General features: G+C 43.6%; 1 protein-coding gene across 4 annotated transcripts in view; it reads left to right on the top strand.

Moving 5' to 3' along the window:
* Positions 1-15386, top strand: part of LOC148009330 (uncharacterized) — a 115300-nt gene that overhangs the window by 73006 nt on the left and 26908 nt on the right. For 3 of the 4 annotated variants that reach the window (XM_087673578.1, XM_087673577.1, XM_087673580.1), the window contains exons 7-9: positions 3441-3662; positions 3743-3866; positions 9571-9677. In XM_087673578.1, coding sequence (XP_087529704.1) covers positions 3441-3662; positions 3743-3866; positions 9571-9677 — 453 coding nt within the window. Of the gene's footprint in view, positions 1-3429; positions 3663-3742; positions 3867-9570; positions 9678-15386 lie in introns of those variants that run through there. The other variant, XM_087673581.1, reaches the window with a different exon arrangement.

The following is a 15386-nucleotide window of genomic DNA, read 5'->3' on the forward strand; positions in this document are numbered from 1 at the left end:
TGGGTGCCGTCACATAGCAGACATTGGGCTGAGCACAACATCACAGAGCCTTTCCGACGGACCTTCTGGTGCTGCCTATGGGATAGCTGGAGGCCAAGGAGGGTATCATATTTCTTATGGCTGGTGGCACATGGAGGCTTGGCGGTGGGAAGTTGGCTTGCCTAGATGCAAGAGGAGGGAGGTTGTAAGGGCTGCACACAGCAGCCTCTGGAAACCGCGAAGCACTGCCTTTGGTTATGTGAGGAGGCGCAGCTTGTGTGGAGAGAAGCGAGTTCTTCTCTCTATGTTCATGTCTTTCTTTTTGTGTTTTGAATTTTGAGTTTTGTGTTTTGTGTTTTAGATTTGAGTTTTGCATGTCATTGTCTATGTCTTTGTGTTTTTGTTGTGGTTGTACATTCTTTTGTTTCCTTAGTGCAAACCCTAGCAATTTCTTCATGTGGCAGGGGGGAAGGGGGAACACTTGAGGGGAGGGGGGTGGGACAAGGTGCAGGATGGGGTGACAAGGCTTGCGCTTGGGAGGAGGCTGCAGCCGTGGGGGGCCATATTGATGGGTGGGCCTTTCAAATGTGTCCTTTCTTAGTTGGGCCCACTGGGAAGCAGGCTGGATCCTACCATGGTAGCACTTGACTTTGGTGAAGCTGTCCTCATCCAGTAAAGGGTGTGACTCCATTTAGTGAGTGGGCTTACACCCGAACTATGTGCACTTTGCAGCTTGATGCCCAAAAGGTTGGCATCTGAGACACTGCCCAAGCTGCCTTGTAACAATGATCTATTAAATGGTGAGGGTTTTACTGGCTTCAATCTCAAGTACTTCGGGTACGAGGAGGTGTCAATAAGACCTAGTGGAGGTGACAGTAAAACCACTACACCAAGGAATCATGTAAATAACCACGTTTGTGGACACAACTAGGGAGGCGTTGGCAAGCTCTCATGTGGCCTTTGCTGAGTAACATGAACCATGAAGCTACCAAGCCTTGTCAGCACTGCCTCCCCTATGCATGAGGTGCCAATGTGCAAGGTAGAGTGAAGCCAATTGCAGAGTTGTGCCCGTGGCGAGGAGTGACCCACGACTTGTCCAAAGACTGCAGTCTCCTCCAGCTCCTGTGTGGCATAGACTGTTTGGAGTTTTTCCTTAAAGAGAACCACACACAGTCCCAATCAACCTTGTGGTAGGCTCTCTCAAAATCCAAGAGCACTGCTACTTCTTGCAAATTGTGTTGGGCCCACTCTGTGGCCCCAAAGAGGGTAAATATTCTGTCTAGGATACTTTGATCTTGAACAAAGCTTTTCTGAGTGTCATAATGATATTTTGTAAGAGGGAGTAGAGTTTGTTGCCAATCATCCTTGCCAGGGCCCTATAGGCCACTAAGAAAGGAGTGATGGAGCGCCACCAGTGAAATCCCCCCTTCAGAGAGGAAACAGACTAACCCAGTAGAGCAGCTAGCTAGCATTCGCTGGGAGCCAAAGATCTGCCGAAAAGCCAGACCCTCCTCTCATGGGCATTGTTGCCCCCCTGCCCCCCCCCCCAGAAGGCTTGAAGCAACTCCCACTTTGTAAAGAGTGTTAACGAAGGACCTTCCCATCTGTAGTGATTAGTGACAGGATGCACTCCTAAACCTGCTCACTACAATGTGCCAAAATCTGATCCTACTGAAACCATTGTCTGTAGAAGTCATTGGCCAGTGGACTTCCTCTAGGCAAGTCCACCCTCGGCCATATTGGACTCAGGCCATGATTCTGATCCCCAGTCATGCTAGGCCAGGCCAATATACCTGAAAGAACACTTTGCACATGGTGTCTCCTTTCAATGCCCAGAAAGTAGTATCATCTTGGAAGGAGAACTCCATCCTCCTGCCCTTTAAGCTGGATAGGGCAGTTGCACATGTATCATCTGAATCTGAAGGATCTGGTCTCTCTGGGAGTCCTGTAGTAGCCTCTAGCTGGCTTTACCAAATCTCTTGGTAGTGCCCTCTCATCCTCCCAACACTCTTGCAAATTGCAAATAGGCCCTCCCTCATCCTAACAGGTCCTGCTTGAGTCTCCAAAAGTCCATGCCACCCCATCTACAATCTGTCACTTGGTCCTAGTCTCTAGACCAAACCTCCCTGATCTATCTACCTGCCTCATGCTGATAGGTCAAGTTATAGATCTGATGCGAGCAGGGTTCCAAGGCTGTTACAGGAGCGCCCAATGTCGAGCTGGAGCTTGATCTGATAGAGGTGGTGCCTGCCATGTGCCCAATCTGTCCATCTTGAGAGCTACCCTAATCACCTATGTAGAACCTATCAAGATGGTCTAAGCGTCTGCCTCCCAATTGCTTTTAGCCTCAACAGAAAGCAAGTGAGCCATCCCACTTGCAGACGGCCAGGGTCTCCAAGCATCTTTGACACCAACCATGAAAAAAAAGGCTTCCTAGGCATCCTGGTCTCCATTTGCAATGCCCTGGAACTGTACCCCTTAGTCCTACTGATCCTCTAGTGTCTCTAGATTGTTTAAGTCACCTCCAACAATCCAAGAGTCAATCATGATCAGGCTTGTCACTACCTCGAACTAGAAGGCAGACTAGTTGACGTTGGTCGGTGCATATGCACCAGCACCCAACATCTACCTTGACTAAAAGGCCCACCTCGTGACAATGGTCCCATAGTCTCTCACATACGGCAATAGGCTCAGCCCGATCGAAGTGCACATTCCACTGCCCTAATGGGCACCCATCAAATACTCCCAATCGGTGAATGAGCCTTTTGGAAGTACCTTCCCACCATGGCTTGCATGAGAGGAGAGCTTATGCTTCTATAACAACAAAATGTCAAGGCATCCAGCAAGGACTGGCTGCAGCTCCTACTTCCTGTGTCCCTGCGCTTCACTCAGTGAAGGTTGCTCATGTTCCAAGGTGTTAGGTATATTCTCCTTGTAAAATCTAGGGTCATCCTTTTCTTCAACCTACTGTGGTGTACCGCTTTAGCCATATCACCATCAGAGGAAGATATTCATAATGTAAAACCCTTGAGTAACATTTTAACATGCAAATATAGAATTTGTGTGCTGTATTGGCATGCGGTTTTCTGTCATCAAATAACTTCAATTTATTCAGAAAAAGGCAATTTATTCACAAACAGAGTTGAATTGCAAGTGTGTGTGTCTTCTAGCAAAATTTTGATCAGACAGCTTGTTGTGATACCTTCAACAGGAGGCTATAGCTTTCTACTCTTCAGGTATTTTACTAATAAAATGGACTATTATGCAACACTATGTGATGTGCTGTATCTGCATGCAAATTGATATGCAGGATTTCAAATTTGTTAATTTTCTTCTTCTGACCATTTAATATAAACTTTACAAGGAAATAGTGGTTTTGAAAAATTCAGCATAAAGTTGCAAATCAACTTTTCCAACAGGTTGATAATTTCATTGTTTCCTCCTGTGAAGGTGGGATTCAGGTATGCCAACTTACAAAATGGAGTTACACACAAGGAGGACATAAGTGTTATCCAGGATGTGCAAGACTCACTGTGGAGAGGCTTGAAGCTTCAATTGAACGGCTACTGCGCAATTAATCTCATAAAGAATGGAGGGCTTCTATTAGTTGGAGATCCTAAGGCTGGACTAGTGCGAGTTGGGGAAAAGTTTTACTCCTTTGCTACTCCTGGAGACTTGAATGAGTACGCTAATGTATTTTTGTGTTTGTCAGCTGGTTTAGAAGATAGACAACCTATCCAAATTGTACCTTTAATATGTGCAGGTTTGTTAAGGCGCCCAGTAGTTTCTTGAGAACAGTAGACATGCTTGCTATGATGATGCCACATTTGGTTAATTTGTTAGGACTTCAAAGGGAGTCATGCTTTTCTAGTCTTGCAATACCAAAGGTAAACACCAACTCTATCTGGTGATCATTCATATCATCTATTGTTCCTTAAGAGGACACCCTTGTTTGGCTCTCTACTGACCAATGCTGTTTTCTGAAATAAGCATATTAATATTCAATTGAAAGTTTCCATGTTTGTCATTATTGTCCTTGGCACTTAAATGAGGGGTTGAAAGAATCCTGAATTGTTTTCTGTCAAAGCTGACCTACAGACAACCTGTTCTTTGTTTTCCTTGTGAAAGAAAGTTCTATCAGAGGTACCCTAGCAATAATGGCCACAAATGTAGATACACTGTAAAAAGGGCCAAAAATACGCAAGGAAAAAAGACATGGGTCAACAGCTCCCTGCATATCCACTCAAGGGAGATGCGTGGTACAAGGCTAATGAAATAACCATCGTGTGACTTATAGTGCCAGTGTATATGAGTTGCCTTTAAGTGGAACAAAGAGCCAAACTCCCCATTATGATTGAAGGCCTCACGTCCCTTTCTCATCCATATTTAGGCACCATGCAATCACTCTCATTTTAATCTAAGAGGGTGAAATCTCTCTACCCATATCTTGGTGAGAGTCTCAGAAGTAGAGACGTGCTGCTATTCCATAGCCTCCATACATCTAACTGTCCATATGTAAGAAATAATGCTGCCAACAATTTTGCATCTATGATTATGTCTTGTAATCCACTCCACTTTAGAAAAGTTGGGATTTTGGGTCCTGCAACATGGAAACAAATTTCCCTTGGAAGTACTCATCCGCAAGGTAGTCCTTTGTCTGTTTCCCATGCTGCTGGTCCTGAGGTCGCTATCGTCTCTCTGTGAGTACATTGAAAGACCAATCTGAGCGCTCTCCTCTAAAACTCCTGGGCCCATATATAGTGCCTCAGAGTCTCCTTTGTCACTTCGCATCTGAAACAGGCTAGTTGGAGAACCCAGTTCACAAATGCCTACTGCTATGACTCCTATGCAATGATAAAGAAAAGCAAGACCTTCCTCAGTCTAAAATTTTCCTCCAAACTTTCTCTAGAAGTCTGTTAGAATTGGTTGAGATTTGCTATGTCTAAACCAATGCTGAGCTGTTGCAGGGATCACCATGATCCTGATTATCTGAATCCTCCTTATTAACCTAGTCATGTACTGAAAGAAAAGCATATTTCTAGAGCCATTGTCTTGGAACGGACCTATCCACAGACTCTCTTGGATCTCGTCTAAGTCTTGACAGGAAAATCCTCTAATATATCCAAAATTTTCCCTTCTTGGGCACAAGAAGTTGGGTCCAGGTCAAAATGTACCAGTTATGGACACAATGAGCCACCATTCTAATCCTGTCTGATACAACATGTATAGTCTGCCGAGTCAACCTCCTAAATAGGCAGATCTGTCCTCTGTACATCTGGAAAACTTTTATCAATGCCACATCATCACCTGCACTCCTGTCCATCCTTGACATCTTTGTCACTGGATGTTAATAGATGGATCTATGAAGGTGAACCACTTTTCATAGTGCCAGAAATATTTGATGAAAATCTTCCCCACCAAGATAGGTGAAGTCTTTGTCCTAATATGTAACCATATCTGTGCTCTGGCCTGCTTGTTGAAGAGGTTGCATCATCCTGTCTTCAACAAAGGGGCACTGTGCAAGAAGCATGAAGAAACGGATTTTCATGTCCAAACTTGACCTCAAAGATCGTCCTAGAGTCCATTTGATGCTTAGTTGCAAGGGGCCACTCAACTCTGGTCTGAATCCTCCAATCATCCAAACAGAAGGTTCTTCCAATGTTCCTCATGCGGAAGGAGGCCTCAACCTCGCCTCAACGGAAAAGGAATGGAGCAAGTGCAGCTCTATCTCATTGATCTAGAATGTTGAATGTCTCTCTTGTAATATCCATGGCTCACAATTCAGGGGTGGGATGGTAAGGGCAAAGACTCCTCCAATCTACTATCTAGGAAAACTTAGTGTTTCCATGGTGCCCTCTGGATAAGGCCAACCAACATGGGTCTAGTCCTCAAAATTTCTGGAGCACTACAATATCCAAGTAGGCTGGCTTGGCCATTCAGAATAGAAGATCCATTTTCACTGCAAAGCTTCCTCTTGGAGTCACACAAGATGTTATGATCTTATGGATTCTTGCTGACATCTCAAAGATTGTGGAGGCTAGTGCTTCGGTCTAGGAACACACTAGGAGGTTGACCCTCCCATGTAGAAGGTGTTCTCAAGAGATGGATGGCCTTCTCTTGGCTGCCTTTTTCAGAAATTTAGGAGGCCCTTCTAGAGAGATCTTATAGCATTGGAGGAGATCATTTACACAAGTACTATGCTAGAAAGTCTGGCAAAGGGATTGATCCACCCTGCCCTGAAGGATAGCAACAACATAATCTGAAAACATACAAGACAGTTTACACAATCCTAGGTCTAAAATGTCCACCTCCTATAGCCTTTGAAGGTGTACCAAGTCACATCTCAAACTTCTCTCCTCTCTCTAAGAGACTCAAGTCGACCTGTCATCTCCTGAGTAAGTGACTTACCAGTTGCAGCCTAGACTAGCTGGTTTGTTGGTCCTTAAGTATCACATCTGCCAAATAGCTGTTGATATTCTCAAAAATTTCGTCTTCATCAAGAAACTCGCAGATCTGAAGGGTCTGTTAGCAGATTAGTCAGTTCACATGTGAATCTGTGATGTGGGGCACCAGTCTATTTGGGACAGATTGTGGTGAACTGCCATTATTTTGACTAGCTGATTTGATTTATTGTGTGCTGCAGATCTGGCCAACTTTTTCATGATGATAGCCTATTTATGATGGCCATGGCTCCCTCCTCCTAAGACACATCTTCAGCGGAGAGAGGGAGCTAGTGCCAATGCCTACATATGTCAGTAGCCCACTGTCTAGTTGTATTGTCTCTTGCCTTGGCATATAGATTCCATTTCCCGCACTCTCACTGTGCATCTCTTCTTTGCTTTATCTTCACTTCCTCTCCTCTCCAATGGCACCCCCTTGCTGTTCAATTAATGATTATCTTCATGGTCCTGATTATCTCACTTGGAGTGCCATCATGAAAGCTTGGATCGTGTATAAGTGCTTATGGTACGTGGTTTCAATAGCTATCATACGTCCCAGGATGTCAAATCCTATTTCTAGATTGGGACCATGACAACTATGAGGAAGGAATTCTTACATGTGCAAATCAAATGATGTGCTTGCTTATTTTGCTCTTCTCAAGTGTATTTCTAGAGAGGTCCTTCTAGCTATTACCTCTTGGAAGTTAGCTTTAGATGTATGGGAGAAATTATAGATGTTGTATGAGGCTCCATTGACCATATGAGATGTGACCCCCGATGGTGAGCTCCAGCAAATGATGTTCCAACCGAAGGATACTATTCGATATTTTCTACTTCATGTTACATAGGTGTAGGATCAGTTTTTGTGCATGTAAACTACCCTTCCAAAGACTAACCTTGCGGGATTGTGCTCCATAAGCTCCTTCAGAGTTTGATGGAGTAACCAATGCTCTACAAGCCCAAACATCAACACTAGTTAGCTTTACTCATATATCCTCCATGCTACTTGAGCACGAGGCATCTTTGAGTTATAGGGGAGGTTTGCATCTCACTATGGTGGCCACAAGGAGGCTTTTGCAGCTTCAAAGAGGGGTAACAAGAAGAAGAAGAAAACAAAGGCCTAATGCTATCACTATGGTAAGAAGGGACATCTATGCAAGGATTGCAAGGAACTAGCAGCATCATGGAAGAAGAAGAAGAAGAAGAAGAAGAAGGAAAAGAAGCCGCGGGCATCCAAGGATACATTGCCAAACTCAAGGGTCTTCTATAGTGGCAACTAGATCTTTTGCAACATGTTAATTTTATCCCTAGGGAGGATTTAGCTCCTTGTAAGTTGGCATATGGCAATATCTTCTACTTCTTTGCCGTAACTTTTTGTATCTTTCATGTCATCCAACTTTTCTATGCCTTCTATGATTTTATATGATATAAACTACCCATTATAGGAAAAAAAGAGAGAATCAGGATACAGACTCTCCAATGAGTTGTCATTCTTCTTTGACTCTGGCTCCAATTCAGATCTCCCGACAAAGGTGAATTCCAAGGCGTGGAGGGGCTCATCTTCTTTAGTGAAGGGGAAAGACATTGTAGCCCCTTCCTTTGCTATCTTCTAGTATTGGTGATGCAAGTGTTTCCTCACAACTCTCTAATGCCAGAGAGGGAGTATGAGAGGGTGGTGAGGTGGGGTAGTTGGACCTCATCCATAAACGCATACAGGTGCACAAACCTCATGCATCAACTAGAGTCTGGCAAGTTTTGAAATCCTAGAGCCAAGGTTGACATCGAGGTTCATGATGGGCTATTTCTTGACAAAGAGTACAATTCGCTCCTACACTAAGCTCATATGAGGGGACACTTTGGTGGTTTGGCTAAAGGTTGGAAATCCATGGTCATCTATGCTACTACGGAGGCATTGTTGACAGATATAGAGAGCTAGAAAAACAGTTTTGTTATCAAGAGCTAGTATAATTGACATTAACCTCAGGTTCTCTCTGAGGCACCTTCGTGGTGGCTTGATCACCCACTTCTTGGGTATCTATGGTTCATTTTGATGGTCATTGGTGTATATACTATAATGAGTCATTATCATGTATATTGTATTGTACTAGATCATCCATGATTTGAGAGAGGGTCTTAGTAGATTAGTCAATTCATGTGTGAATCTATATTTTACTGGTAGCTAGCTATTCTATTTCAGTCGTGATTTGTGGGCACTAGTTAACTTAGGCCAAATTGTGGCCAATTGTCATTATTTTGACTAGCTAACCTAATCTATTGTGTGCCATAGATATGGCCGACTTTTTCATGATGATGGCCTATTTGTGGCCAAGGCTCCCTCCTCCTCAAACACATCTTCAGCATACTCCATTACTTGCAAGTCATGTTGGAGAGAGGGATCCAATGCCAATGCCCACATTTGTTGGTGACTCACTAATTATCTCTTGTCTTGATGTATGGATTCCATTTCTTGAGTGTTCTTCTTTTGAGTTCTTTTGTAGTGTTCATCTTTCTTTGCAGCCTCTCTCTTCTCTCTCTTGTTTGTGCAGTCTACTATAGCAAATTCGCACACTTCCATTGTTCACCCACTTTTGAGAGCAGCATTGTCTGAGATACTTGTGCCAGAGCTTTTGTTAGGATACTTATGATGTTCATTGAAAACATGTTGTAGAACTATTACGAAACCTTCAGCTTAGAATTTTGTAGGTGTTTTCTAAGGCTGTGAATGGCATTTCACAAGTATAGCTGAAATGAACTCGTCTTTATCAATTCTGAACCTCCTTTTTGAAAATTTAGGAGTGCTTTTTCTAAATTTTAAATTTTCTTGACACTAAAATGTCGTTCTTTTGTGAACACTGACCTATATCATGCCTCTTGATCACCGTGAAAAATGTAGTCTCCTTCAAAAAACATATCTTAGACCAGCCTTTTGCATTCTTGTCCCTTGACTATAAGTCATTGTGCTCTACAGCTCCAAATTCAAAATTGCTGCATAGTGAATTTCAATTGTGGGCTGTACTTTTTGGCATTTTAGTTGATTGCACCCAAAGCATTCAGATTGCCATGTAAGACAACTAGCAGAATGTCAAATTTGAGCTTGGACAAATAATTGCAATCCCATATAATTTGAAATATTTTTCTGTGGTGTTTGTAGATTTTGGAGCTTGTGAATGGCCAACCTTTACAATATGATTTTTCAACACAAACTGCAGTACATATTCAGCCTGAGCATCAACTTGATGAGGAGATGTTACTCCAGAGGTAGTATTTTCCTATCGTGGACTCCGAGCTATGATTAATGCATTTTGTGAATGATCTGTTTTTCGTCAAGGTATTTCAATGTGCCCTGCTTCATCATAGTCTATGATTGATCAAAGGGTGGATTAATGTTCTCAATGTTAGAACCTCTCAGGTCTTTAATGAGGGAATCTCCTTATGTTTTCACAATTGATTTATCAAGGATGTTGGGGAAAAGGGGAAGGCTAAATAGTATCAAGAATGAGATGGGGGATAAGAGGAGTGTGCCCTTTTTTTTCTCATTGCTTTGTCTTTCTTTTTCTCCCCCCTTTTCTGCCCTTTTTCTCTTTTGGAAAAAGTACAGAAGAATAAGAGTTGGAATGATACTGGGGTGGGGCTGTGGTGGTGCCTTGGCATGATGACTTGTGGCGATGCCTATGAGTGCTCATGCAGGCATCTCAACTGTGTTGTCCTATGTACAAGGAACTGTGGCTAACACGAGGGTTCTAGGCCCACATCATTAAAAAGTGTCACAAGATTTTGCAAAGTTCATGCAGTCCTTGAAGATAGAGAGCCACCTTAGTCAGGTGTGAAGAATCTGGAGTCACGTGTCATATTGGAGGTAATGAGCACCTCTGGGCCCTTTGTGAGCTGTGGTAATGAGATCAGGAATTTGGTGTGGCAGAACAACAATGGAGCACCCTATCCTGGCCTAAATGGTGAAGATAGCCACTGGACAAGCGAAATGGAAAACTTCTGATCAGTAATCTCCACTTCTCTTGTGGGGCCAGATGCTTTGGCATCTTCCTTTAGCCAGTAAGGTCACAATATTTGCATACCATGGTGGTATAGCCTTCATCTTGTAAAGAGAAAAGTCATAAAAAAATATATTGATGTCAAGGATTTCATCATTTATACCATTCTCCAATTGATACTTTTTTTTTTGCAAATAAAGTGTGGCTAATTATATTACTTCAGAAAAACTTGAATACAACGAAGCGCTCATGCTCAACAGACTAGCTGGAGCTGATGCAGAGTCACAGATATATCAAGTATACAAGCCTCTCAAGGTGGTCTAGGGGGGATGGGAGCAAGAACCCATGGAGGGGGGGTGTACTGCCATCTGGGGTTGCGTGCCTGCATCATGAAGAACAGGTCTTGGCCGTCCCAAGTGCACAAGAAATGAGAATGGAGCTCCTGACGAGCTGGAGACTCGCCTTGCACCTGGTCCCACCGGCCACAAGAGTGGATGATGGAGGTCCAAAGCTCAGCCAAAGTCGTCTGTACTGAGAGGCTCTCCTTGCCAAAAACCACATGACAATATGCCTTTTAGATGTGCCATCTAGTAAGACTCCCTACGATCTCCCATACCTCAAAGTGGTGTGTTGTGGGCTCTAATACCTGGCGCCTGGGTAAAGCTTCTAGGCCGACCATTGCGCAGGACCCAGCCTCAATGATGAAGATTGTGTCCTGCATCCTGGCCTCATACAGAAGGTGACGACCCTACCTGATTGCCTGCCAGCAAAAAGCTCCCCACGAGATACATCCAAAGTTGGGTGCCAAACGATGAAAAATGCAGCATGCTCCTCTCCACACAAGCTGTGCTGCTTCGCACGACCAAAGGTAGTGTATTGGAGTTTCCAAAAGCTGCTGTGGGCAGCGTTTACACCCTCCATCTTGCTGCATCTGGGCTAGCCAACTCCCCACTGCCAGTCCTCCAAGCTTATGGGGCCTGCTGCAGATAGGTTTAAAGCTGTCCAATAGAGGGATCTGATGTTGATCAATGAGCATGATTACCCCTTGAAGATCCTTATACAACCAAAAAAAAAGAGATATTTTTATATTTCAAAAAGAAACAAGTCAGCTTGTCAAGAAGAGTTGGGCTGATCCATAGCCATTCTACCAAGAGAATGGGCCTTGGCCCTTCTTCCGTGCCTAGATTGTATTCTTGGACAGGATCTTGAAAATGCTTTGGGTGATCTTCTAGGTCGAATCTCTTTCCTTTGTCTTGAGTGTTTTCTTCATAGTTTTGCATTGGGAATGGATCTTTCATCTATCGTAAAAGTGTCCTTTTTGTTTCCTCCTCAAGCTGAGGGCACATTATTATTTATTTCCTCCTCATCATGTACTATTTTCTTTGACCTTTGGCTTGATGTGGATTGGCTGGCTTTTGCCTTAAGACTTTCTTTGGCTAGCCCATGGCTAAGAGGGGTCTCTGATTAGGCGATTCTTTTTTCCTCTTTGCTTGTCAAGATGAGGTTCATTCAAATTGACCACAGTAGTTTCTTGTTTTTCTTGATTCGGTTCTTCAAAGGTGGGGGTGGCAGTCTTCTTAGGATCGTTGAGCCAAAACACGCTTTACAACTAAGTAGCATCTTTAAACAGCCCCAAAACACGCTTGATTAATAAAAAAACGCAAAATTGGTGAGTGGTTTGAGAGAGTTTCAATGGTCCCCCAAAACCCCAATTTTTGGGGCACCCTTCAACATCTATAAATAGATAGATTTCCCACCATTCGGTCTCATTCCTTTTGTACAAGTTCTCACTCCTCTTGTACAGATTTCAGCCAACAGCTTTCATCCATGTGGCGGTTCTTCATTTGCAACAACTGCCACACCTTACATAGCTCCTCCAATTCTTGGCATCTTCATCCACTACTACCATCCAATGTCTGGTGCCCTCCCTCCTATTGGGTTTGTCCCATCAACCATCGCTAGCCATCAGACTGCCTCCTACTACTTACATTTGATCCTGATCAGCCCATGCGACAGTTGGCAGCACCTTTCCTCTGCATCAGGTGACCTTCTGCAATCTGCATTTGGCCCTTCTCTCCTCCAAGCAACAGCTAGCGTTCATCCTTCTCCTCCAGGCAGCCTCTTTTCTGTTGCGTTTGTAGCTCTTTGGCTTTGCCACCCTCATCAATCACCTCCTGTTGCAGTCACATCAGTGTCTTCTCACTCTAGTAATCAACATTTGGTGTTTCGCCTTCCAACACTCTAGCTAGTGGTCACACACCTCGGGATTCCTCTCAGGTGGATGTTACTCTCCGATACTCCATTGTTGCGCCCTTGGGCATTTTGTACACTCTCACATTCATTTGCAGCATTCATTCACTTCAAAGTTTCTTATCTCTGTGTTTGTCTTTGTGTTTGAGTTTTGACTTTTGTGTTTGTGTTTTGTGTTTAGGATTTGAGTTTTTCTTGTCATTGTCTTTGTGTTTTAGTTGTGGTTGTATATGATATGTTTCCTCGGTGCAAACCCTACCATATCTTCACATGTTATTAGAGTTGGTGCTCATCCAAAGAGTATGTTGTGGTGATTGTGGAGGCTAGTCTGTGTGCAAGACTCACATGCGACTCAATTGTAACTCGTAATATCTCAAGCATCTTCTTCTAGGGATCCTATGACACCCTATTAGGCTTCTCCATCATTGGAGACTCTGAGAAGGCATTATGATCTTGAGAAGGAGATAGACATATCTTTACCTTTATTATCTTCTTCTCCACATTTCAGTCAACTTACAAAGGAGTTTGAAGAGTATTTGTGTATCACATACAGTTCGGTTTACACCCCTCCAACGAGTGCTACTACTCGATGTGGACCGCTTGGTGAGACTAGCCACCTCTCTGATCTTGGAGAGACCATAACATTGGATGTATCTAGTGATCCATCTCCTTCATCACAATCAGGCCTTATATCAAATTCGTATAATCCTTTTGTGTCGTATGAGCCAAAACCCTCTTTTGTTTCTTCTTTTGACGTGTAGGATTCGGATGGTTTTCAGTATGTTAACTTTAATAGAGGAGACTCTTAAAGCAGATACCCTTCATCAGGTATATCTCTACCATTTGTTTCATTTGAGTAAGTAAACCATGTTTCTCAACTCCCTCCCATTCCACCACTATCGTCTCCACATTGTAATCTGCTCACATATTCATTCCAAACCTTGGGATTACACTCCACTTCCGCTCCTAGAACTTTCTCATTCTCCATCCCACTATCTACCTACCCTCCATTCACTTTACCTCTTGGTGTATTGTTAGGGAAAATGCCAGCCTTAAACATTGCACCTTTCACATACCCTCACTTTACCACATCCTTACACTCTGGGACGGCTGTGATGGGCATCCCTCTCACTATCCTCAGACACTCATAACCCCCCCACACGACCTTTTAAACATAGGGATATCCATCCTCTGCTTATGGATTGTCATCACACATCCCTTGGATTACTCCTACGTAGAGGTTTCCATCCTCTGCTCCACGTGTCCCTATCCCTCCACCCTGGGCTCCTCATGCAATTACCATGCCTATACCCAATTCGCCCATGCCCACATTTGGAACTATTGTGCATAATTTTTGTATGCATGGTGGACACTCTAGGATTATTTTCCCAATGTACTCTACTCCTCTGCCTTGTTTTCTCTATCCACCCTACTCCCATGTACACACCTTCTCTATCTTCTAGCACTACTACTCTTGCTGCAATAGCCAAGAATGCCTTCACGAATAAGACTCATTTTAACGGTTCAAATTTCACCACTTGGTTGTGTTGAGAAACCCTTCACCCTTCACCCGCAGTTTGCATTTTTGTGTTTCTGCGTTTTGCGTTTAGGATTTGGAGCCCCAAAAAGGGGCGCCACCCTAGATTGATTGTGTCTATTTATAGGCCACTCTCTCATTCATTCCTTATGACTGATTCATTCAGTCCGTCACCTCTTCTCTCTAGCCTCTCCACTACCCTTACATCCCTTTAGGAGGACATTGCAGTTGGTGGTTCGTGGCTGTCTTCATCATCTTCCTTATGCTACGGCACCCTTGTTCCCTTGTATCACATTCACTCCATGATTCAGAACTTCATCATTTCATTCATCAGATTTTCTTCTCTCTTCTCTTCTCTTCTCCATGTTTGCTGATTTTACTCCGTGTTCCTCCCCGCAAACCCTACTGTCTCGTCGCTACGTCATCTTTTGATATGGTATCAGAGCTAGATCTACTCACCTAGCAGTGAAGATCCTCCCCTCCAGTGAAGGCAAAGATCGGTGGCGGGTTCGGTATCCACTTCTCTTCTTCTTCCACTGCATCAAAATCTCGTTTTTACAGATTTAAGGTGTTTCAGCTTGTTGTCCACACCCTGTTCGTGGCGGACATTGCAATCTCAGCTATTTCTTGCTGTCATCTACAATTTGGCACTTGTTTCCAGTCTTCCACCCACAATTTGCAGTTGTTTACAACAAAGTGATTGTTGCTGATCACTCTCCATTCAGAAAACAATCTCGTTTTTGCAGATTTCAGGTATTTTAGCTTATTGCCCACATCCCGAATGCAGAGGACATCGCGATCCAAGATGGCCATTGTTGTCTACAACAATATGGCACCTATTTCCAGTCTACCACACACTATTCAGAGCTGATTTCAGTATGCTAATTGCTATTGCTGGTTTTTCCTGCGTTTTTAGTCTTTCTCTCTCCTGCACTCTCGTCTACATCAGATCCAGCCTTCCTTGGTTGCGTTTTTTCACAAAGATTCTCCTCATCAGAGAAGACAAAGACTGGTGGCGGGTTTGGCATCAACATTTGATTTCTCTATCATTTTTGTTACGCATTGGGGCACATCCTTTTTCTCCCTTCCACCCTCCCTTCTTCAGTTTGCCATACCAGTACCATGGCATCTCTGTCATGAGGACATGTATTTTTGAAATCTCACTTAACATGTGGATTAATTTTTAATCAC

This window comes from Lygodium microphyllum, unplaced genomic scaffold (assembly GCF_053477565.2).
Source record: "Lygodium microphyllum isolate KBCC unplaced genomic scaffold, Lygodium_microphyllum_v1.1.10 scaffold_31, whole genome shotgun sequence".
NCBI lineage: Eukaryota > Viridiplantae > Streptophyta > Polypodiopsida > Schizaeales > Lygodiaceae > Lygodium > Lygodium microphyllum.